The following is a 23073-nucleotide window of genomic DNA, read 5'->3' on the forward strand; positions in this document are numbered from 1 at the left end:
GTACTTCTTTTTTTTTATTGAAAAGTTTTACAAAAGTTTACAACAAAACAACCCCAAACCCCCCCACCCACTCCCCCTCCCCCACTTCCCAGAGCTGAATACAGGGTTACAAATATAACAATCATAATCTAAATAACATTAACCAACTATATAAAAACCAAATCCATAATGCACTTTAACTCCCTTTTAACATAAAATAAACAAATTCTAAATAAGCATAATAACAAACAAATTAATATCCTAATTCTTAAACAATACAATATAAAAATTCCACTATAATAAACTATTGATAATAATAATATTAATACTAATAATATTAATAATACTATTACTATTAATAATAATACTCATTCAAACTCTTTGTACTTCTTGATATTAATGGTGGTGCTTTTAAGAAATATATTTAGCTGAATTTTGCTCTTTGCAAAACTAACTAGCTGCTTAAAAACATCCTTGGCCAGCAGCTTACGAAATCTGGCAGTCTTGTGGTTCAGCACAGTGTTTTAAGGAAGACGGGAATAGGATACTTTTTAAGAAAAAAATAAGGGAAAGAAAGATAGCAAGGTGCTTCTTAAATCTTACCCTTTGGACTGAGGCTATCTGAGCTGCCAAATGGAGAAAATACTTTAATGGATTTTAAACTGGGTTCCCCTTGCTCCAACTACTGAGTGGAGAGCAAGATCTGGATTAATAGAACAGCTACATTTCAGACCTGTAGTCTACATTGTTTTCAAATAAATGTTTCTGTCCCTTTATCACTTCCTCTTGCATTTTAATCGCAAGGAAATGCACCTTTTTCTTTCTAATCGAGCAACGTGTGAAGGAAACATAACAAGAACAGCATCATACGAAAAACAAGGAATGCAATTATACTTACAAAGTTGTGTTCACTCGCAGGTATATAAAAATTGCACTCCTGTTTTTTTTCTGTGTGTTGCTGTTTCAATGTACTGTTTCCCATGATTCAAGATGTTTGAGGAAAAATGGGAGGAAAAACATCAGAGCGAAGCCACTTTCTTAGATACAGCCTCTAATCATCAAACTTCTAATCATCAAATGGTCCAAAATCTGACCCGTTTCTACAGTGTTTGTGGATATTGAGTGGACTTCAAGGAAACAATCGGTGCTTATGCTGTTGCTCTTTTCAAACTTCCTTTGCAATTGCCCCTAATTTTAATTTTATTTTTTTTTTCTTGCCACGGGCCAGTTTGCGTCGGTCATTTTAGTACGAAAAGCACATTGTCCTAATGGACTGTGGGTATTCTTAGCTGTGTTCACCACATTCACAACGTGATAATCCAATGTTTTATGGGCTACCCTTGGTGGAGGAGAGAGAGCAAGTGGGAGCTGGACGCCAGACTGACTTCATTTCATTTAAATATCGCTTTAAATGAAGTACAGTTAGGACGCCGCTTCTCTCCGCTACATTAAACATTGCAATAACGGAAGACTCTGAAGGACTTCCTGGGAGAAAGTTTGATGATGATCCTCTGGTTGGACATGGATTGTGCTCAGCATGGATTATTGATTACGTCTTGCTGCGATGTTTACAAGCGGTTTTGGAGAAGACGAAGGGCAGAGCAGCTAGGCTGAACATCCTCATTGCCAGCCTGTAGCCAGATGTGTTGGGAGTCTTGCCTCCAGGTGTGAGAGTCTAAACTTACTTGCAGCCTGTTTTCAATACTTGTGTTGCAGGAATTGCAGGGGGGGGGAGTCAACCAAGCAGGCACAGGACTGCATTCTTTTCCAATTGCCAGAACAGCAAAAAAGACAAAACGTGGCAAAGCGAGAAGGCAAAACATTCAATCTGCAGTTCAGAAGTGCTTTTAATGAATGATGTTGAAGCTGATATGTTCACTTCCTCCTAATATGTCCTCCTCCCTCTGTGCAAGAAGGAGAGTGTGCATTTTCTTAGGGAAAGCATGCTAAGCTACAGCTTTTTGTGCTGCTAAAAAAGGCAGCGGAGATTTGCAAAGGAGTCCCTTCAGATCCACAACTAGGCTTGTAAGTCCTTTTTCTTCTTCATACCCCACTCTTTTAAGTTATTAATTTTGTTCAGTTTCACAGCTGTCTGCTTTTCTAGGATGGATTTCGGGATTCAGTTACAAGCCTTCTTTTTGACGTTGTGAAGTAAATTTAGAAAAAAAAAAAAACCCAACCAGGAGCGTGACTAGGTGTATGGGTTGTTCCACAAGCATAGACCCTGGGAATTTGTAAAATCTGCTGAATAACAATGATTTGAGCCGTCTTTTGACAGCCTGATATGAATATATATTACTCAATCCTTCTCCTTCTTCCTGTGCAGTCTGACTGAGTAATCTTAAAACCTGAGTCATGTGAAGCAAACAGCTTCCTCCTTCCTGATTGTAAGTGATAGGATTCCAGAGTTTTGCAACTGCTGAATTCTAAGGAGGTGTTGAAGCAAAGCAATATGACCAATGCAGTTAACTCCCATTTGATGGATGCTGGTTGCATTTTTTTCTTTAAAAAAATCCCCATATTATTCTGGGAATCCATATTGTGTCCACGTTTGTTGACATGTCAACCTGGAGCCTTGGTGACCACTGGAAAGAGGTCTTTTACCTTGGTCATTCCCGGTGACACTACCTGCAGGGGTGGAACCGTGGACGAGAACAATCTCTATTCTGTCTTTTTGAAGTTTGGGGACGTGCTCATGGATTGCTCCCGAGACGCAAAAGCAGCCGCAGCCAATCCAGGAAAGCCAATGCTTTCTAGGTTTTTCATCTTTTAATTCTAACAACTAAGCCTTTTGTGCACATATGTTTCAATAGAAAAAGCGAATACAAGTTGGCAGAGCTGGGGAGAACTTCTAGAACCCAACTTCTCAAAGCAGAAGACAAAAAAAACAAAACAACCCCACAGTTCTATGGGAAAAAAATCTGAATTTTTCAGAGCTGGTTTGTAGGACCTGTTTTGTGCAACTCATAGGTGTGTGGCCCCACCCAGTTGATTAGTGAGAAGGTAGCTATTGCTTCAGAGAATGATTCAATAGCGTCAAGAGTGAAAGAAAGAACTGGAGCATGCTAGAAGAAGTCAGGGATGAAGCTTGCTGGACTTCAGAGGGTCATCTGCTGACTTTTGATCTTTACCTGCAATAGTCTTATCTTCTCTTGGACCCTACATGGAGGAAATGAGCTGATGAAGTATTTTGTTTTGCTTGCCCAGAAAACAGCGAGGATCTTCAAGGAGAAAAGACCAGACATTGATAGCTGAAGTTCTTGTTGGGTGATTTGCACAGTTGAACACCGATTCAACATGGTTTGTGGTGGAAACCAAACCAAAGATGGTGAAGAAGGAGGAGGAGGAGGAGAAGGACCATTTAGCATCACTTATTGCTGGAGTAAAGGAAAGGAGCACGCTGATTTCAGGAGAAATGGTAAAATCAGAGATTTGACAACGTTGGTCAGCAGTAGCGGAAAACGTGGTGGTAGCCCTAATAATTTTGACCTGTTTGGGGTTTTTCTTTGACTTATTTAATTTTATCTTCTCTATGAATGGATAGCAGCTTTTATGTACAGAAACTTGTAATGCCTTTGATGAAAATCATCCTTTTGTGCGCTTCGGTTGTACTCATCTTAAACGTATGTTAGCAAATGCATCTTTGATCTGCTCATCCTTTCCCCCAATGCAGTTGGAAATATTCTTCGCAAACATTTCCTGGAGATTTACGGATGTGCGCAACGCACACTTTCTTCTGTGCACCGTTAGTAATATTTCCCAAAATGCATAACTTAATGAACCACGCGAAGCTGAATACGTGGCTGTTCTGTCTTCCAAATTTTATCCATTAAGTCTTTTTTTTTTTTTTTTTACAAATGTGTCGTGCTGAAAATGCATCTGGAAATCTTAAAAATGTTAATGGAAATTGACGGTCACTTGAGACACAGAAGTAGGTAATTTAGAATGCCAGTGCTGTGGAGACGTTTCAAATTAAGCTTCTATTTGGCACACGGAAAACAGTTGCGTTGGCCGGGTTGCCCATCGCACTAAGCCCCAGCTTACTCGATAACCTATTGCACCAAGCCCAAATGTGATGTGCTTGGGTTTTGGCCTTAGGGTGTTGTGTGAACCCAGGTGTCATGCTTTGCAAACCATCTCCCAAAGGTGCTTTTTTCAAGAGGTAACTGGACTTTCTTTGTTTTTCCTTGAAGATGTTTCACTTCTTATCCAAGAAGCTTCTTCAGTTCTGACTGAATCGTGGGGAGTGGAAGGATTCAGTCAGAACTGAAGTCAGAACTGTAGAAGCTTCTTGGATGAGAAGTGAAACATCTTCAAGAAAAAACCAAGAAAGTTCTGTTGCCTCTTTGAGTCAACCGTGGATGACTCAGACTGATTGAGTGGATTTTCTGTCACCACTGATGGATTTGGGACATTCTGGTGGGACAAGAAACAATGGGTCTTTATTCAAGAATTTGTAGCATAACATCCACATCCCCTGATCTCCTCAGACTTTTTGAGAAAGCAGCATAGCATGATTTTGAAGACTCTTTAGGCGTGTCAATGGAGATTCTCAGTCATCCAAGTCATGGTTGTCTCAAAGGTGCTTTTTCAAAAGGCAACTGGACTGTTTTTTCCTTGAGGAAGAAGGAGGAGGAGGAGGAGGAGGAAGAAGAAGAAGAAGAAAAAAAAGATGAGTCACTTCTTATCAATTCAGAACTGAAGAAGCTTCTTGGATGAGAAGAGAAATGTTTTCAAGAAAAAAGTCCAGTTGCCTTTTGGAAAAAAACATCACCACCATGACCTGGACAACTGAGAATCTCCACAGACATTTGTAAACTGTGATTGATGACATACTGTGAATTGTGCAGTTGACTAACTGTGGTTTAATGTGCCAACGTTGAACAATTAATTTTCCCAACTATTGCGTTGCAGACTTTCTAAATGGACAGGTGCTTGTGGTGCTGACAGCTCACAAGCCCCGTGGTTATGCCCCTTTCGTCATGAATTCTTGGGAAGACCAGCTGAAAACTTTGGGAATAGAGGTGAGGCTTCTGGTCTTGTTGAGACCTGCAATTCAAAATCAGTGCTTTTAATAGATTCCCATTAGACGCAACACCACATTTTTATCCCCTGCGTGCATGTACATACGTGTTTTTGTGCAATATGAGAAAATATGTATCTAAATAGCACACTTAGGTATAAAGAAGGTAAAACCTACTTCAAGTTAAGCTGGAACTGCTAAGGATCCCACACAGTTTCTACAATGAAAGTGTAGATTTTTTTGAGTCTTTTCCCAGCTCAAGTGATCATCCTATAATTTGTTGTTCAAGTACTAACCAGTTTTAAGCCTGCTTAGCTTTTTTTCAATCAGGCAAGTTTGCTGCCACCTAGCTCAGCTCATTTTTTTTTAACAGACTATAATTCTATAGAATTCTCTCACGGAATTAAATCTAGTTTAAATTGGAGTCATTGGATTAGGTCAAAAAAAAAGGATCTTGATGGCCACCTCTCTGAATGTAGGTGAGGCATGAGGAATTAGGACCACCCTTGAAATTCCAGTTAAGCTGATTTATTGCTCATGCCTGTAGACAAGAATATACTCAACTAATGGTCAGCATTAGATTGGCACAAGATAAAAAAAGTCAACAGAGTTCAAGAAGAGTTGGACTTAGACCATTTATGACAACGTAACGACTCCAGGCTGATTCCTCTCTTGACCCCTACCCCAGGTTCTGCCTCTTCTTCTCCTACAGCAGGGGTGGGGATCTGTGGCCCTTTTATGATTTGTGGATTTCAACTCCCAGAATTCCTGGCCAGCCAGCCATTCTGGGAGTTGAAGTTGAACTCCACAAGTCATAAAGGGGTTGTAGTTCCTCACCCCTTTCTTACCGTGACAGATTCACAGATGGATATGTTTAAATGACTCCAGGGAAGGGAAGCACACCTGAGACTTTTTGTTCTGCTATTAATCAGCTCTTATTCCAAGTACATTTCCCCTTGTAGTCCAAATCTGCTTCTCTGGTTCCAGACATGTGCCTGATGTTATGGTTATCCAAACAGGTGACAGAAGACCAGTGGGAAACTTTGATTCAACAAGCTGTGCTGGAGCCAAAAATGAGAACGTATCTATTGTACAACTCCAGAGGGTTGAGGATGGCCATTGCTGCTGTAAGAACCCCATAGGTCATGTGGGCTAAATCTATTGAATATCTCTCTCTCTCTCTCTCTCTCTCTCTCATTTCTATCTATCTATCTATCTATCTATCTATCTATCTATCTATCTATCTATCTATCTATCTATCTATCTCTCATTATCTATCTCTATCTATTTATCTCTATTCTCTATTCTCTATCTAATTATCTATCTAGCCATCTAGCTTATCTATTTATCTAATCTCTATTTATCTATGATCTATCTGTCTATTCTCTATCTATCTATCTATCTAATCTCTATCTATCTATCTATCTATCTATCTATCTATCTATCTATCTATCTATCTCTCATCTATTCTCTATTCTCTATCTAATTATCTATCTAGCCATCTAGCTTATCTATTTATCTAATCTCTATTTATCTATTATCTATCGGTCTATTATCTATCTATCTATCTATCTATCTATCTATCTATCTATCTATCTATCTTTATGGAACGTGTGCCATTCACCTCGCCAAAAGTGACTTTAGGTGGCTTACAGACATTGAGTAAAATGCAGTATAAAAGATTCTTTTAACCTTTTTAAGAATAAATATTGCTCTTAATCGCTCTTAATGTCCGCAGTAGCCATTTTGGCCTCCATTTCTGAGCGTGAAGATGGGCAGTACCTTAATTTGATAAATTAATAAGCAAATAACTATTGTTGTCATCGGCTGCACAGTCAGCCAAAATATTTAGACCAGATTTGGCATTTTGCATCCCCTCTGCTGCTGACGTAATTCTCTCTCTTTTCAGATTGTCTACGTGACTCTCTGGATCAACCTTTATTCTGTCCTGCAAATTTTTTCAGTCGGACAGTCTTGGAAAGTCATTGTTTTGGTTACTCTCGTTGCCTTGGTGACCACTGTGGCCATCCAAGTCGTAATTCATCACTATCAGGGAAAGGTAAGACAGGACTGGATTGTCACCAGTCACCATTTCGTGTGAATGTGGTTTTTTTCCCCCTTCTCTTTCTTTAACTATCCCGGGTGCCTCTTCTGCTATTCTGGATGGCTCCCCTCTGTTGGAGGGATTAGACAAGCAGCAGCTGAAAAGGATCAACTTTCATCCAGTGACTAAGAGGTTTGGCAAGGGTCCCGTGTGTGAAATGCATGAGGAGAGACTTCCTTTTGTCTTGGAAGGTGATATTAGCATTTTGTTGTGATTCCCCATTGATCATGCATCAGTCATGCATGAATCATGTTTTGCTTTGGGCTTTTAATTTCTTCTGCCCATCTTGTGACTGTCACTCTCTTTAGCTCCTCAGCTGGAACAACTTGTAAAGGCATGGAAAAATAATTTCCCTGGGGTTGAAATTGCTATTTCTTGTACTGTGGGGTCCTTGGTGTCCTCTGACCTTGGAGGTTTTCTTGCAGACGTTTCTTTGCAGAGCTAGGTAACTTCGTCGGTGTTCAGTGGATTGTAGCAACAGTGATGTTCCCTCGTTGTGTAATCAACTGTCTTCAAGAAAAGAACCAAGCTCAGAGAGCCTAAGGATCCTACATTAATTCTCCTCCTCCTCCTCCTCCTCCTCCTCCTCCTCCTCCTCTTTCCCTTCTAGCACTGATGATGCTACCTAGTTGGGTCATGAAACGTGTGCAAGAAAACAACCCAGCTCAGAGAGCACCAAGGACCCCACAGCAGCTTTCCTCCTCCTCCTTGAAAACCCCATTTTCTTCCAGCATTGATGACGTTACCTAGTTGGGTCATGAAACATCTGCAAGAAATCAACCAAGCTCAAAGATTGGTTTTGTTCTTTTGTTAGGATGTTTGTTTCTTGCTCGCTTGTTTACGGCTCCCACAAATGCGGGTCAAAAGCAGTGACATTTATCCAAACTGCTAAGACAGGATTCGCCCCTCTGGAGAGGTCACAAAACGCATTTGACTTCCGAATCCTGGTTTTTATGGGAGCCCGGATCCTCCTTCCAAAATTTCGGCAGGCTTTCTTTCTTGCCTACAAATGTACTCTCGGTTCAGCCGGGCTGTCATTGAAACCGGTTTCAGATGAAAGGTAATTAAAACGTGAGGTCGTCGGACGGCTCCCCGTGCTTTTGACAGTTTTCCCTTCTGCCTAATGAAACATGAAATAGCTACTTTTGCAGGTAGAAACTGAATGGCCATCTGGTCAGCAGGTTGCAGCCCTGTTCATTCCCCAAGATGGATGTCCTTCAAGCGCCTTCCATCTCTTAAAATCCTGATTTTTTTTGTAGCCACAGTTCAATTCTTCTTGACTTCTTCTTTTTCCTTCCCTTTCCCCAGATGAATGTGAATACAGATATGAGGCTAATGGCTGCCAATGAAGCCTTCATGAAATTTGGTTTCCTGGTAGGGATGACAAATATTTCAGACAAGAATTGTGCTGTCCCACAGGTATGTTTTTCTGAAGGGGGAAGAGTAGAGTAGAGTAGAGTAGAGTAGAGTAGAAATCAACCAAGCTCAAAGATTGGTTTTGTTCTTAGAGTAGAATAGAATAGAATAGAATAGAATAGAATAGAATAGAATAGAATAGAATAGAATAGAATGGAATAGAGAATGGAATAGAAATAGACTGGAATGGAAGGGAAGGAGAGAAGAGGAGAAGAGAAGAGAAGAGAAGAGAAGATGGAATGGAACAGAATATAGAATAGAATAGAATAGAATAGAATAGAATAGAATAGAATAGAATAGAATAGAATAGAATAATTATTGTCACTTTAAATGTACACTAATCAGCATACATTAAAATGAGATTAACAGAATAATAGAATAGCAGAGTTGGAAGGGACCTTGGAGGTCTTCTAGTCCACCCCCCTACTCAAGGAGGAAACTATACCATTTCAGGCAAATGACTGCCCAGTCTCTTCTTAAAAACGCCCAGTGTTGAAGCACCCACAACTTCTGGAGACAAGTCATTTCTCTACATCTGTCCCATGAAACATTATAATTTCACCACAAGCATTCCAGCTTCTGAAGATAAGACATCAGGCTTTGGAGAGTTGTATGCAGATGTGAAGTTCTGGCTCTGTGACATTCTGTACACAAATGGTATAGCATTTCATCTGTTAAATGCAAGTAGAAAAGTTCCAATCATGGCAGATGTAGCAAATTTTCCCCGGGTGCTTTCTTGTTTATCTCCCTCCTTTCTCCTCTCCTTCAGTTGTGGTTTATTCATTTTGATGTTGGACCCTGCCTTCAGTCTTTGACGGACTCTCTGCTCACGCTGAAGAAAAGTCAGGAGGTAAGTTATTCAACGGCTCCTTCCCTTCAAGCCTCCAAAGTGTAGAGTCGGAAAAAAGAGGACCCTTGAAATGCATCACTGCCCAGTTAATTGTGTTGTGCACTACTCATGGTCACTGATTTGTAAGCTGGGTGCTATATAAATTGGTCAGATACATCAATAACAGTGGGATGCCTGGCTGAAGAGCCGTGGTGGCGCAGTGGTTAGAATGCAGTATTGCAGGCTGACTCTGCCCATTGTCAGGAGTTCGATCCTGATCAGCTCCAGGTTAACTCTGCCTTCCATCCTTCCGAGGTTGATAAAAGGAAGACTCAGATTGTTGGGGGGCAATATGCTGACTCTGTAAACCACTTAGAGAAGGCTGTGAAGCGGTATATAAGCCCAAGTGCTATTGCTATTGGTATAACTGATCGGATGTTGCATTAGGAGCTATGGCGGCGCAGTGGTTAGAATGCAGTATTGCAGGTTGCCCACTGCCAGGAGTTCGATCCTGACCGGCTCAAGATTGACTTGGCCTTCCATCCTTCCGAGGTTGGTAAAAGGAGAACCCAGATTGTTGGGGGGCAAGATGCTGACTCTGTAAACCACTTAGAGAAGGCTGTGAAGCATTGTGGAGCAATATATAAGTCTAAGTGCTCTTGCCACCGATGAAAAACCTAACATTCTCCTTCCTATAACATGTATCCTGAGACTTCCAGAAAGTTCAAAACATGAAAAGAAGAACATTTGAAGTCCTCTTCTCGTGCTTCAGTCCCAACACCACACTGTCTCTGATCCCGAAGTCTCCATATCTTTGTCACACCTTTGAGACTGACTAGGTAGACTAAATGTGGTGCAGTGGTCAAAGGCACCCAGCTAGAAAATGTTGAGTTCTAATCCATTCCTAGTCACAAAACCTTCTAGGTGACCTTGGGCAAGTTCCTTCTTCTCAATCCTAGGAAGAGGTTCATAGCAAAACACTTCTGACGAACCTGCTAAGAAAAGTGCAGGGATTCGTCCCAGGCTGTGACCAGGAGTCAGCCCTGACTCAAAGCTACAACCACACCCACCCATCCACCCACCCACCCAAGAGAAAGGAAATCTAGAAAGAGACACTCAAGGATTCTGTTGAGCCAAGGCTTTGGGCTTGCTACCTCTCATATTGCCTTCTCTGGGTCATTGTCATTTTTACCAGTCTGCTCTGAAGCGCAACCTGGAACATGTCAGCATCATAGTGGAGACAACTCTCTCGCCGAGTTGGGAAGACCAACCCAACGACTCTTTGGAAGTCACTTCGCTGTTGCCAGAGACAAAGGCGGGCAATCAGAACTCGGTGGCGCACCGAGAATTCCTCCATCTTGTCTCAGACAGAGCTCCAGAGGTAAGGATGTCTTTCTTTTTTTTTTCCTCCCTTCCCTTCATCCTTTGCTTGGAAGACCAGCAAAATGGTTGGACGAGAAGCAGCCTTCTACAGTAGCGTAAAATTTCCTTCTCATCCCTAGGGGTGATCTGTGTCTTCCTCAGTCTTGGATCCTCTAGGAGGAGGAGGAGGAGGAGGAGGAGGAGGAGGAGGAGGAGGAGGAGGACTGTGGGGTCCTTGGTGCTCTCTGAGCCTGGCTGTTTCCTTGCAGACATTTCATGACCCAACTAGATAACATCATCGGTGCTAGAAGGGAGTGGAGGAGGACTGTGAGGTCCTTGGTGGTCTCTGAGCTGGATTGTGTCTTGCAGATGTTTTATTACCAAACTAGGTAACATCAGTGCTAGAAGGGAATGGGGTTTGCGGCGAGGAGGAGGAGGAGGAGGAAGACTGTGGGATCCTTGGTGGTCTCTGAGCTGAGTTGTTTTCTTGCAGACGTTTCATTAACAAACTAGGCAACATCATCAGTGCTAGGTTAGAAAAAGAAGTCTCTGAACCAAGTGCCATCAGCCATGGTTTGAACCAGATGGCACCCCACTTTGCATCTTAAGAAGACAGAACTCTTGGAATAGTTCTTCCAACAGGCACCCTTTATTCAGAGAAAATGGTTACAGGACTTGGGGTCCAAGCTCTCCCATTCAAGGTTTTAAGGGGTTCCCCAGTAGCCCCACCCAATCACCCCCTTCTTCCAGCGACAATCTCAGGCATTACACTCCCACCCCCTTTTCCTTACTGCCAGCTGGATGGAGACTTCAGAGAAAACTACATGAAGGTAATAGCCCCATTGTTATGGTTAGTCCTTTTGGTGATATCCACATCCAGTCCCTTTGAAGTGTACTGAAGGAAGTGAGGGCCATAAAGCCCCTTTGCTCACCCCCTTCCCTTCATCATATGACAGAATCCAGAGAAGGCAGAAATGGGGTTTTCTATAGTTGATAACTAGAGATGAAATATAATTGGATTCTGACACTATTACTTCATCTCCCAGATCTCTAAGCTTCTTGCAATCTCCTCACAAGAAGTGATTGTCTGGAGCAGTTGTGGGCAATCCCAAATCCTTTACTTGTTTGGAGAGGAATTACAATATAAAAAAGATGTTGAGATTCTTGGAAAGAGTGCAGAAAAGAGCAACAAAGAGGACTAGGGGACTGGAGGCGGTTGCAGGAATTGGATATGACTAGTTTAATGAAGAGAAGGATTAGGGGTGAGGTCGAATTGTTGAACTAATGGCAGTTCTTCAGCTGGAGGCCTTCAACTCTGGAAGTTCTCTGAGCTGTTGGTAGTAGGAGAAAACTTGGGGAGAGTGTGTTGTTTACTTTTTTCTATAATTCCAGGATTATAACTCTAACAAAGGATTTGATGTAAGCACTTAACTTGGATTTGGGGCTGTGCCGAAGAATGGATGTTTCTTTAATTTGTGGGTGTTGGCTTGAGCATCCAGGGTTTTCTGCTGGACCAGAGTAGATTTCTGCTGGACCGGAATACATTAATGATGTTGACTTCTTCTTGCCTTGTTTTAGACAATGGCCCAGCAGCTCTTGACGGTCTTCAGCAGCTATTACACCAGGCTCTTTGTCAGTGGCCAGCTTCCAGAAGTCCATATGGGGCAGCACAAAACTCTTGGCCACAAGCCTTGTCTCTGCCAGTTTGTAAAGACTACAATGCTGGGAAAAGAATTCTGTGGATTCCAACAGAGGTGTTAGCCACCAAGGGTCTCAATCATCAAAGAGTGAAGAATCAGAAGTCTGAGGGAACGAAGGACGCTCAGGACTCCCTCTTTTACGTAGCTGCCACCATCCCTGGCTCATAGTTCTGCATACAAAAGAACTATGTCTAAAAAATATTCTTGGGAATGTTGGCACCTTCTTCTAAGGAGAGATTATATTATAGCTGGGTCAGGATCTGTCTCTGACTGATAAGGGTTTTGTCACGCGATATACTGTTTTGCTGGTCTCTGGATTGGACCTTCATGCATTGGTGGCTGCCCAAAGTTGTGAGGATGAGGTGGCAGCCATATCAATGAAAGAAAGAAAAAGAGAGAGAGAGAGAGAGAGAGAGAGAGAGAGAGAGAGAGAGAGAGAGAGGAGGACAAAACAGAAGGAAAGAGAAAGAAGGAAGAAAGAAAGAAAGAGAAAGAAAGAAAGAAAGAAAGAAAGAAAGAAAGAGAAAGAAGGACAGTAGAAGGAAAGAGAAGGAAGGAAGGAGAGAGAGAGAAAGAAAGGACAAAGTAGAATGAAAGAAGGAAGAAAGAAAGAAAAAGAAAGAAAGAAAGAAAGAAAGACAAAATAGAAGGAAAGAGAAGGAAGGAAGGAAGAAAGAAAGACAAGGTAGAAGGAAAGAAGGAAGGAGGGAATGAGAAGAAGGAAGGAAAGAAAAGAGAAAGAAAGAGTAAAAGGAAGGACGGAATGAGTAGAAGGAAGGAAGGAAGGAAGGAAAGAAAAAAAAGAAAGAAAGAAAGAAAGAAAGAAAGAAAGAAAGAAGGAGGGAGGGATTCTCCTGGAAATGAAACATCTTTTCTAGCTGGATTCTGGAAACTCAAGCCACAATGTTATGAACTGAACTCCAGAGATGTTTAGATCTTCGGCGCCTGCTCCAAAGCAGAAATCTCTGAGATCAACTTATCTAGGAGATACGTGGAGTGATTCATAAAACCAATGAATCATAGTCTGGGAAAGGGTGTACTCCTAGACCACATTCCCATTGGCCCACTCGAAATGTGCTAAGTCATGCTGTCTCATTGTGTCCCGGAGTCACCTGCAAGTTCTGGGGGATTTACCTTAGATAACGTTCCTTTCTATATAAGGCAATTTCCCAATTCTCCCCCCACCCCCCCTTTAACCACTTGTAATAGAAGGAATGGCAGAGCCAACCGGAGGGGTAAAACAAGGTACTACTAGTCGTCCCCAACTTACAAGCATTCATTTAGTGACCCTTCAAAATTACGACGGCACTGACTGCAGCAGCATCTCTGCGGTCACATGGTCAAAGTTCTGATACTTGGCAACTGGCTTGTATTTATGACTGTTGTACTGCTCCGGGGTCATGTGATCACCGTGGGTAACTTCCGAGCCGGCTTCTGACGAGCAATGTCAGTGAGGGATACCAGATTCATTTATTGACCATGTGATTCACTTAAGAACTGCAGTGATTGACTTAACGACAGTGGCAAGAAAGGTCATAAAATGGGACAAAGCACACTTAACAACTCACTTAGCTTTCTAGTCAAGGACAAGAAAGAAAGAAAAAGAAAGAAAGAAAGAAAGAAAGAGGAAGGAAAGAAGGAAAAGAAAAGAAAGAAAAAAGAAAGGAAGGAGAGGAATGAGAAGGAAAGAAGGAAGGGATATGGAGGAAGGAAGGAGATGAATGAGAGAAGGAAGGAAGGAAGACAGGAATGAGAAGGAAGAAAGGAAGGGATGAAGAAAAGGAGGCAGGAATGAGGGAAAGAAGGAAGGAATGAGAGAAGGAAGAAAGGAAGGGATATGAAGGAAAGAAGGAGACAGGAATGAGGGAAGGAATGGAAGGAAAGAGGAAGGGAGGAAGGAATGGTGGAAGGAAGGAGGAAGGGGAAAGAACAGATGAAAAGGAGGAAGGGAGGAAGGAAGGAAGACAGGAATGGTGGAAGGAAGGGGAAAGAGAATAGATGAGAAAAAGGGAGGAAGGAAGGAAGGACACATCCGGGCTGCTTAGTGTCTTTACTGCAAGAGACTGACCCAGCTAATCATCTCAGCCCCAAATATGCTCCAGGTTGCAGATGGAATTTCATTTCCGGCAACTTGGGTGTGGTCTGTCCAAGAGGGGCAAACCATGTTATAAATCCTTTGCCTCCCACACTCCCTCTTTCATGTAGCTGCCACCGTCTCTTGCTGAAGAAAGACAAACCGAGTCAAGCAACTACATTTAGTCAACAAATTATATTTCCTTTTTGATATAATTTCAAACTCTTGGTCATTTCAAAGGTTGACTCTACTGGTCTCCCAGACACAGGATAAATCAAACACGTTCACCTCCGCTCCGAGGGGAGTTTATAAACCTGTTTTCATGAGTTGTCTGGATATGGCCAGGTAGATGGATGAAAGAATTTTGCATCTTGCCAAATTGGTAGAGGAGGACCAGCCACCGTTCCAGAGGATCCGCGAACGTGGTCCTTTATCTGCCTCATGTCCCCTTAGGTTGCTCCATGATGGAACTGACACATTTGGGGGGTGTCTCCGCCATCCGAGATTTTTGTCATCCGCCTGCAGGGAAACCTGCACAGGTCAAGAAAGGAAATTAACATTTTAGGAAGGATAATAGTCTATTTGGAATACAGAGAGTTGGAAAATCTAGAACTAAGGAAAAAATTTCCTGCCAGTGAGAACAATTAACCATTGGAACGGCTTGCTTCCAAAAATTGTGAATGCTCCATCACTGGAAGTTTTTAAGAAGAGACTGGACAGCCATTTGCCTGAAATGGTCTAGGTCTTTGTGAGCTGAGGTGTGAGTGGGACAGGAAGGAGGTAGAGAGGAATGAGATGGGAAGAGAAAGGGAGAGAGGGAGGGAGGAATGGGAAGAGAAAAGGAGGAAGGAGAGAGGGAGGAATGAGATAGGAAGAGAAAGGGAGAGGGAGGGAGGAATGGGAAGAGAAAGGGAGGGAGGAAGGGAGGGAAGGAGGAATGAGATGGGAAGAGAAGGAGGGAGGAATGAGATAGGAAGAGAAAGGGAGGGAGGGAGGAATGGGAAGAGAAAGGGAGGGAGGAGGGAGGGAAGGAGGAATGAGATGGGAAGAAAAGGAGGGAGGAATGAGATAGGAAGAGGGAAGGAGGGAGAGGGAGGGATGGAGGAGGGAGGGGGGAGGGAGGAAGAAATGGAGAGGGAGGGAGGAAGAGAGGGAGAGATGGAAGAAGGAGGGAGGGATGGAGGAATGAGTTGGAAAGAAGAAGGGAGGAGGGAGGAATGAAGGAAGTTTTTGTTTTTTATGAAACTGGAGGACCCATTTGACTCAGCACTGATTATATATCCTTTTATTCTCTCCCCTAGTAGAGATTGGGCACTTTGCCTTACCTCTTTCTTGAGTTAAAGATTCTGATTTTGCCGTGTCATCGTTACAGCAGAAGCAGCAGCATATTCTGATTTTTGCCACCACATATCTGCAGGCTATAGAAGCCAGAGAGAGAGAGAGACAGAGAGAGAGAGAAGTAAGGAGGAATACATAGCAATGCCCACATTCATCTAACCCGAACAAACCCAGATGTCAACATTTTGTCAGGTCTACCATTTCCGGAACATTCAGCCAGCAGACCTGCTAGCAGTAGAATGATGAAATCTGTAAACTCTACAGCTAAAATACCGCCGGATAGGTGCTGAGGGAGCAGAGAGCTCACTAACGGATCATTTCTCCACGTTGAAAGAAATGGAAATATTTTTGGGGATCGCAAACACAAGGCCCTCGACTTACAGAGTCCAACCTGTCTGTGGCTGAGCTTTGCCCCATTTCACAACCTTTCGTGACACCGTTGTTCGATGAAACGCTGCAGTTGTGAGGAACACGGTTGTCAAGTGAGTCTGCCTGGACTTTGCTTGTTGGGAGGCCCCAAAAGGGGATCATCACGTGAACCCAGGACACTATGACCGTCATAAATCTGACGCAGTGGCCAAGGGTCTGAATTTTGATCGCATGATCCTGGGGAGGCCTCTACGGTCGTAAGGGTGAAAAAACGGTCCTAAAAGTCATTTTTTTAAAGTGTCGTTGTAACATCGAAGGGCCAGTAAACAAATCGTTGTAAGTTGAGGGCATGCTTTGATCTAATCTGGGAACTCTTCTATTTGCCGAACTCGAGAAAAAAAAAAGTAACTCTAGAGAATAATCTTGCTAATTACGAGCAGGAAACCTTTGAACCCTTGTAATATCTTGGCTAGAGTGTTTAAAGTCGGTGACGATCTTCAAAGGATTTCCTGGTCACCAGCTACCTGAGAGAGGGCTGGGTTAAAGATTTAAAACCAGCTTTGAATTTGGATGCTGAGGGATCCTCGGTGCTCTCTGAGCTTGGTCGTTTTCCTGCAGATGTTTCATTACCAATGTAGGTAACATCCCCCCCCCTCCAACTGATGATGTTACCTATTTTGGTAATGAAATGTCTGGAAAAAAAGACAGAGAGAGAGAGAGCACTAAGGACCCCTCGTTTCAACCCTGAGAAATATTCCTCTCTATAATTTTGTCCCAGGAGGCAACCGGACTTCCTTTTTTCTTTTTGAAGAGGTCTTGCTTCTCCTCCAAGAAGCTTCTTCAGCTCTGACACTGGATGGTGGGGAATGGAAGGATGTATACTCCTCCCAGTCAGAGCTGGTCATTTGCCTTCTTTTAGAGAATCGTTGAGATCACCTGGAGGTTTATCCGTGACACATTAGGACACAGATAAACTTCCAAGTGGCCTTAAGGACTCTCCAAAAGAAGGCAAACAACCAGCTGTCTGCAAGGAGTATAAATCCTTCTGTTCCCCACCATCCACTCAGAACTGAAGAAGCTTCTTGGAGGAGAAGTGAAACCTCTTCAAAGAAAAACAGGAAAGTCCAGTTGCCTCCTGAAAAAGCACCTTTGGGACAACCATGACCGGGAAAACTGAGAATCTCCACAGACCTCTATAATTCTGGATACTGTTGATATGATAACTCTGCTTGGAATCACCGCTCATCCATGCCATAATGGAAGTAGATTCCTGAGTTCCTAGAACTTCCAATGGCAGTGCAACTCATGATACTACACAGGAGAAGCTCCACAGCAAGGCCAATTGCTGGTCTAAATACTTCTATGTGTATGAGAGAGGTGAGTAGGGATGGGGTGGGGTGGAGGGACAGCATAATCCTACTGTAGACTTGGACTGGACTGCAGACTGTAGACTGGACTGCAAGGCGATCAAACTGGTCAGTCCTAGAAGAGATCAACCCCAACTGCTCTTTAGAAGGCCAGATCCTGAAGCTGAAACTCAAATACTTTGGCCACCTAAGGAGAAGGAAGGACTCACTGGAGAAGAGCCTGATGCTGGGAAAGATGGAGGGCAAGAGAAGAAGGGGATGACAGAGAATGAGTGGCTGGATGGAGTCACTGAAGCAGGAGGCGTGAGCTTCAATAGACTCCAGAAGATGGTAGAGGAAAGGAAGGCCTGGAGGAACATTGTCCATGGGGTCGCGATGGGTCGGCAACTAACAACAACAAGACTTGGAGCAGCCCACCAAATCTCACCTCCTGCTCTGCGGAGGAAACTAAGTTAAATCACCCCTATCCAATCCTGGCCAGCAAAAGGATTTAATCCCCACCCTCAGTTTTAGGAGAACCCTCCTTGAGGCTGAAATTTGACTTAAGGCAAGCTGATCTTGACTTACCACTGGTGATAACTCAGGCCATAATTCAGGTCTTAGGGTGGAAGAAGGCTCCTCTCAATCTTTTCTCCTTCGCTGTCTGTCCCCTTCTTCTTTCCTCTCCGCCGCCTTTATGACAAGGATTGACTTCAGTTAACTTCCTCTTGCAAAGAAAATCTGTGCAACCTTTCCTCTGGGGTGTTGGCCAGAAACTCGGTCACGTGGATGTCACAGTGGCAACCAGGCAGGGTGTTTTGTGACTCAAGCAGTGGTGGTGGTTGCTTGCAAGGAGAGGGAATGGATAAGGTTTCTCTGAGCCTCACAAATGGGCTCGGAGATTCAGTGCCGCGAAAGCCGTTAAACACAGGTGTCTGTTTTGCTCTGCATCTCTCAGGGGGCTCAATGTTCCTGCCACAATTTTCAATAACAACGCGCCAAGACCTTTTTGTTTGCTCGGCAGCTGGAGGTTCCCTTCCTATCCTCCTTCTCAATTTTGGAGCCAGGTTGAATTCTGGGTGTGTCTAGGTGGGAGGCAGAAGGTTTTAGAATTTTGCTTGGGACAATTCAAAGACGGTTGAATCAACCATTGGAAGCCGTCTGCCACTCTTCCAAGGGGCTGTCTCAGAGAAGAAGGGGTTGACCTATTCTCCAAATCACCAGAGGGCAGGACAAGAAGTGATGTGTGGAAGTTCATCAGGGGGAGATCCAACCTGGAATGAAGGAGAAACTTCCTGACCAGGAGAACATTAATCGATAGAATGGCTTGCCTCCCAAAGTTGTGGGTGCTCCATCACTGGAGGTTTTCAAGAAGAGAATGGATAGCCATTTGTTCAGGGTGGTATAAAGCCTCTTGCCTTGGGCAGGGGTTTAGACTAGACTGAAAGACCTCCAAGGTTCCTTCTAACCCTATGGTTCTATGTTCTATGGTTTTTGGTTCTATTGTTCTATGTTCTATGGTTTTTGATTCTATGGTTATATGATTATATGATTCTATGGTTTTTGGTTCTATGGTTCTATGTTCTATGGTTTTTGGTTCTATGGTTCTATGTTCTATGGTTTTTGGTTCTATGCTTCTATGTTCTATTGTTCTATGTTCTATGGTTTTTGATTCTATGGTTATATGATTATATGATTCTATGGTTCTATGTTCCATGGTTTTGATTCTATGGTTCTATGTTCTATGGTTTTTGGTTCTATGGTTCTATTCTCCATAGTTCCCATGAATAGGACAAGAACCAATATAGCATAATTTATACCATATAGTATATATAGTATAGTAGAAGGTAATATGGAGGGAGATGCAAACTCAGAATAAGGAAGATTCTCCTGACTGTGACAGCTAAGAAACCATGGTCCAACCTATCTCCTGGAGTTGTGGGGTCTCCATTCCTGGAGGGTTTCAAGCAAAGGTTGGGCAGATGTTTGTCTGGGATGATCTGAGGATTCGGGGTTGGACTAGGAGACCTTTAAGGTCTCCAACCCTATGATTCTACTCTGTTATTTGGTTATTCAGTTATTCTTTTGCCTAACTTCTAGACCAGGCTTAGAAATACTTTTGGGTTCCTAGCTTATTAAGAATCTTCAAATCTCTCTTTTTCTTGGCTGGCTTAGATCTGAAATAAAGTATCTAATGAATTCCAGATTTGCTGCGGGGGTGCTCTTCCTAGACAGGAATTAGTCAAGTCTACTGACATTTTTGGAGGAAAGCCGTGGGGGATTTAAAAATGTAGATAATCTTTTCTTCCTGTGTACATTTCTTTGCATATCGTTTTTGGTTTCCTTTTCTTTGATCTCTGCTTTGTTTGTGGCCAATTTTTATTATTTTAATTAAATAAATTTAATTTGGCGCACCCACAACTTCTGAAGACAAGTTGTTCTACTAATTAGAATAGAATAGAGTTGGAAGGGACCTTGGAGGTCTTCTAGTCCAGCCCCCTCCTGAAGCAGGAGAACCTATACCATTACAGACAAGTGACTGTCTAGCCTCTTTTTAAAAATCTCCAGATATTCCACTGGTTAATTGTCCTCACTGTCAGGAAGTTTCTCCTTAATTCCAGGTTGCTTCTCTCTTTGATCAGTTTCCATCCATTGTTTCTTGTCCTTCCCTCTGGTGCTTTGGTGAATAACATGACCCCCCCCTTCTTTGTGGCAGCCCCTCAAATACTGGAACACTGCTATCATGTCCCCCCCACCCTAGTCCTTCTCTTCTTTAGACTAGCCAGCCCAAGTCCTACAGGCATTCTTCATAAGTTTTAGTCTCCAGGCCTTGGATCATCTTAGTTGCTCTTCTCTGAATTTTTTCCAAACTCTCAACTTCTTTTTTGTGATATGGTGCCCAAAATTAATTGTCGGGAATTTCCCCTTAGTTCTAAGTTTTATTCGTTTCCACACTTTGTTTCCTGTCTTGCCTTCTGGTGCTTTGGAAAACAGCTTCCAGCTTCCAAAGAGGATAGACCTTGGGACGCTCCCTTCCTGACAGGGAGGAGGGATCAAGCACAGAGCTAGCCTGGAGTTGCTGTGTCAGCTGCCCCCTTAATGCTTGCTTGTGCTTTGCTACTGTTTGGTGACAAACTGCTATGAACTAGGGGGAGGTGGGAAAGCCAAAGGGAAAACGAAAGTAATTGCTGTATCTCTTTGAGAGGCTGCTTCAAGGTCATCCAGCATGCCATCTGCATACCATTCCTGCTTGAATTTGACTGGTGACACAGGGATGGGCAACGGGAAGTAACTAAGGGAGGGAAAAGTTGAATTTAGGGATTTTGGCACATGATTCTCAGTTCTGGCTATGCATTACTGCAACACACTTGGCTTCTAATAAAACTATACGCCTTTCCCAACAAATGGAGCCAAGGATCTTTTCTCTTTAGAGGTTTAAGTGGTGGCACGTCGGATATGCTGCACAACTGCAAAATGGCCAGTGCCACTCTCTCTAAATTTCTCGGAACTTTAATTGTTCCCAAAGATGAGTGAGCTATTAGACTGGGGAGGTTCCTATATTATAGGTGTTGTGTTCTCCGTTCGCATGCGAATGATGAAGACATGGTGGTAACAAACAATGCTTTATTCTCCTACTCCAACTCCAAGCAAAAAGCAAAAGGCACGCAGGCCTTTTTATAGGGCTTGAACCCCAGACAGAGTGAACCAATAAGAGTTCTTCTTTCTTCGCACCTTGTACATGCGCACAAGGCTGGCGCCACTCTGTCTGGTCCCGGGCAGCTTTTAGAATGCCCGGGACCATTTGCAACAATTCTGGGCCTGCTGAGTTTCCTCATCAGGCCCAGGACACAACAATAGGCAGAACATAATAAAATAGTTTGTTTGAAGTCTGCATTTGCAGTTCTGATTGTTTGTGCCCGAGAATAAATCCTTCATTTATTTATTTTTTTTCTTTTCCCAGTCTGAAGGCGTTAGGGAGTGTTTCGGGAACAATAGAGGGCTAGGGACAAAGTATTTGCAAACAAATCCAGTGGGTTGTGTGTTCCCACCTAAGATTGAGGAATGTCTGCATACAAACCACACATGATATATCTGCGGTCCCACCTTGCACTAACTGTGACTTGCCCATTTCCACCCTCGCAAAGTCTAATTTGCCTTGTTCCTGTTGGGCTGTCCCTTGGGATGGAGAACCGTAGACAACTGTCCCCATTTTAGATGGAGAGGACCGCTGGTTTAAAGAGTCCATCTAAGACAAAATTGAACTGCCCTCTTTCTCAACAGAGGGGGAGGGATACAGCATCATCTATCTCCAGTCTACAACACAGTCCTTTAAGCAGTTCCAAGAAGGCTCCACACTCATTTGCACCACTCAGGTGACCCTGAGGACACAGATAACCTCCAAGTGGCCTCAGCGACTCTTTAAAAGAAGGCAAATGACCAGCTGTCTGTAAGGAGTATAAATCCTTCCATTCCCCACATCCAGTTGGAGCTGAAGAAGCTCCTTGGATGAGAAGCAAAACATAGGTCAACCTCCAAGTGGCCTCAGCAACTCTCTAAAAGAATGCAAATGACCAGCTGTCTGCAAGGAGTATAAATCCTTCCATTCCCCACATCCAGTTGGAGCTGAAGAAGCTCCTTGGATGAGAAGCAAAACATAGGTCAACCTCCAAGTGGCCTCAGCAACTCTCTAAAAGAATGCAAATGACCAGCTGTCTGCAAGGAGTATAAATCCTTCCATTCCCCACCATCCTTCAGTCAGAGCTGAAGACGTTTCTTGGATAAGAAGCAAATCATCTTCAGAGGAAAACAGTGAAGGTCCAGTTTCTTCTTGAAAAAGCATCTTTAGGATGTAAACAAGTCCCTCCCTCCCTCCCCCCCCTCTCCCCTTGTAATTTTTGATCAAATAAAAAATACACAAAATACTGTATATAAATGATGGGTCTCTCATCCCAAATGTCATCTGCTGCCAAATTGCTCTCGTGAATTTGCTTTCGCAGAGCGCAGTCCCCAGAGAAGTGTGTTTTTATGGCAAGCAGTGTTTCCCACACACATGGGGGAAACTTGGCCTCAAGCACTGTCACGCAGATTTGCACCAACCTGCCTTGGGATTGTTATCCATGGTGTGTCCCTAACTGGAAACCCAGCAAGGAGGGCATGTCTGAACAGTCAAGAACAGAACGGAGAAAAAAACAGGAACTGACATAGGTATTCTGAGTTATGGAAAATGGCCTTTTGTAAAACCTAACCACAATTCTTGTGTTGCTGAGGCTTCCACATTTTTTTGTTCAGATTTCTATATGACTCAGGGATCTCAGTTTTTTTTTTAAATACAAGATGGTTCTGTCCCAAAGAGGGACTTTGATTTCAGACTCAAATATTTACTTTTGGACCTTTTAAATCTTGTACAGTCTTGTGATATATTATTTGCTAGTCTAGGACGTCATCAAATGTGGGCTCGTCTCTGTTCTCTGTGCTTGGTTGTTTCCTTGTAGATGTTTCATTATCAAGCTAGGCCACATCATCATTGCTAGAA

General features: G+C 43.1%; 1 protein-coding gene and 1 long non-coding RNA gene across 2 annotated transcripts; one reads left to right on the plus strand and one right to left on the minus strand.

Moving 5' to 3' along the window:
* Positions 1 to 242: 242 nt before the first annotated feature.
* TMEM268 (transmembrane protein 268) lies at positions 243 to 12672 on the plus strand. Its single transcript, XM_039350955.1, has 8 exons — positions 243 to 3397; positions 4894 to 5003; positions 6022 to 6129; positions 6912 to 7061; positions 8415 to 8525; positions 9292 to 9372; positions 10547 to 10732; positions 12292 to 12672. The coding sequence occupies exons 1-8, from the start codon at positions 3277 to 3279 to the stop codon at positions 12472 to 12474; spliced, it is 1050 nt and encodes a 349-aa protein (XP_039206889.1). The 5' UTR covers positions 243 to 3276; the 3' UTR covers positions 12475 to 12672.
* Positions 12673 to 14663: 1991 nt separating this feature from the next.
* Positions 14664 to 18279, minus strand: LOC120311447. Its single transcript, XR_005557622.1, has 3 exons — positions 18129 to 18279; positions 15813 to 15905; positions 14664 to 15018 (listed from the first exon to the last, which is right to left on the minus strand). It is a non-coding gene; the product is annotated as an uncharacterized LOC120311447 (long non-coding RNA).
* Between the last annotated feature and the right edge of the window lie 4794 nt (positions 18280 to 23073).

The sequence above is a fragment of the Crotalus tigris genome, unplaced genomic scaffold, assembly GCF_016545835.1.
Source record: "Crotalus tigris isolate CLP2741 ecotype Arizona unplaced genomic scaffold, ASM1654583v1 scf7180000018366.374532, whole genome shotgun sequence".
Taxonomy (NCBI): domain Eukaryota; kingdom Metazoa; phylum Chordata; class Lepidosauria; order Squamata; family Viperidae; genus Crotalus; species Crotalus tigris.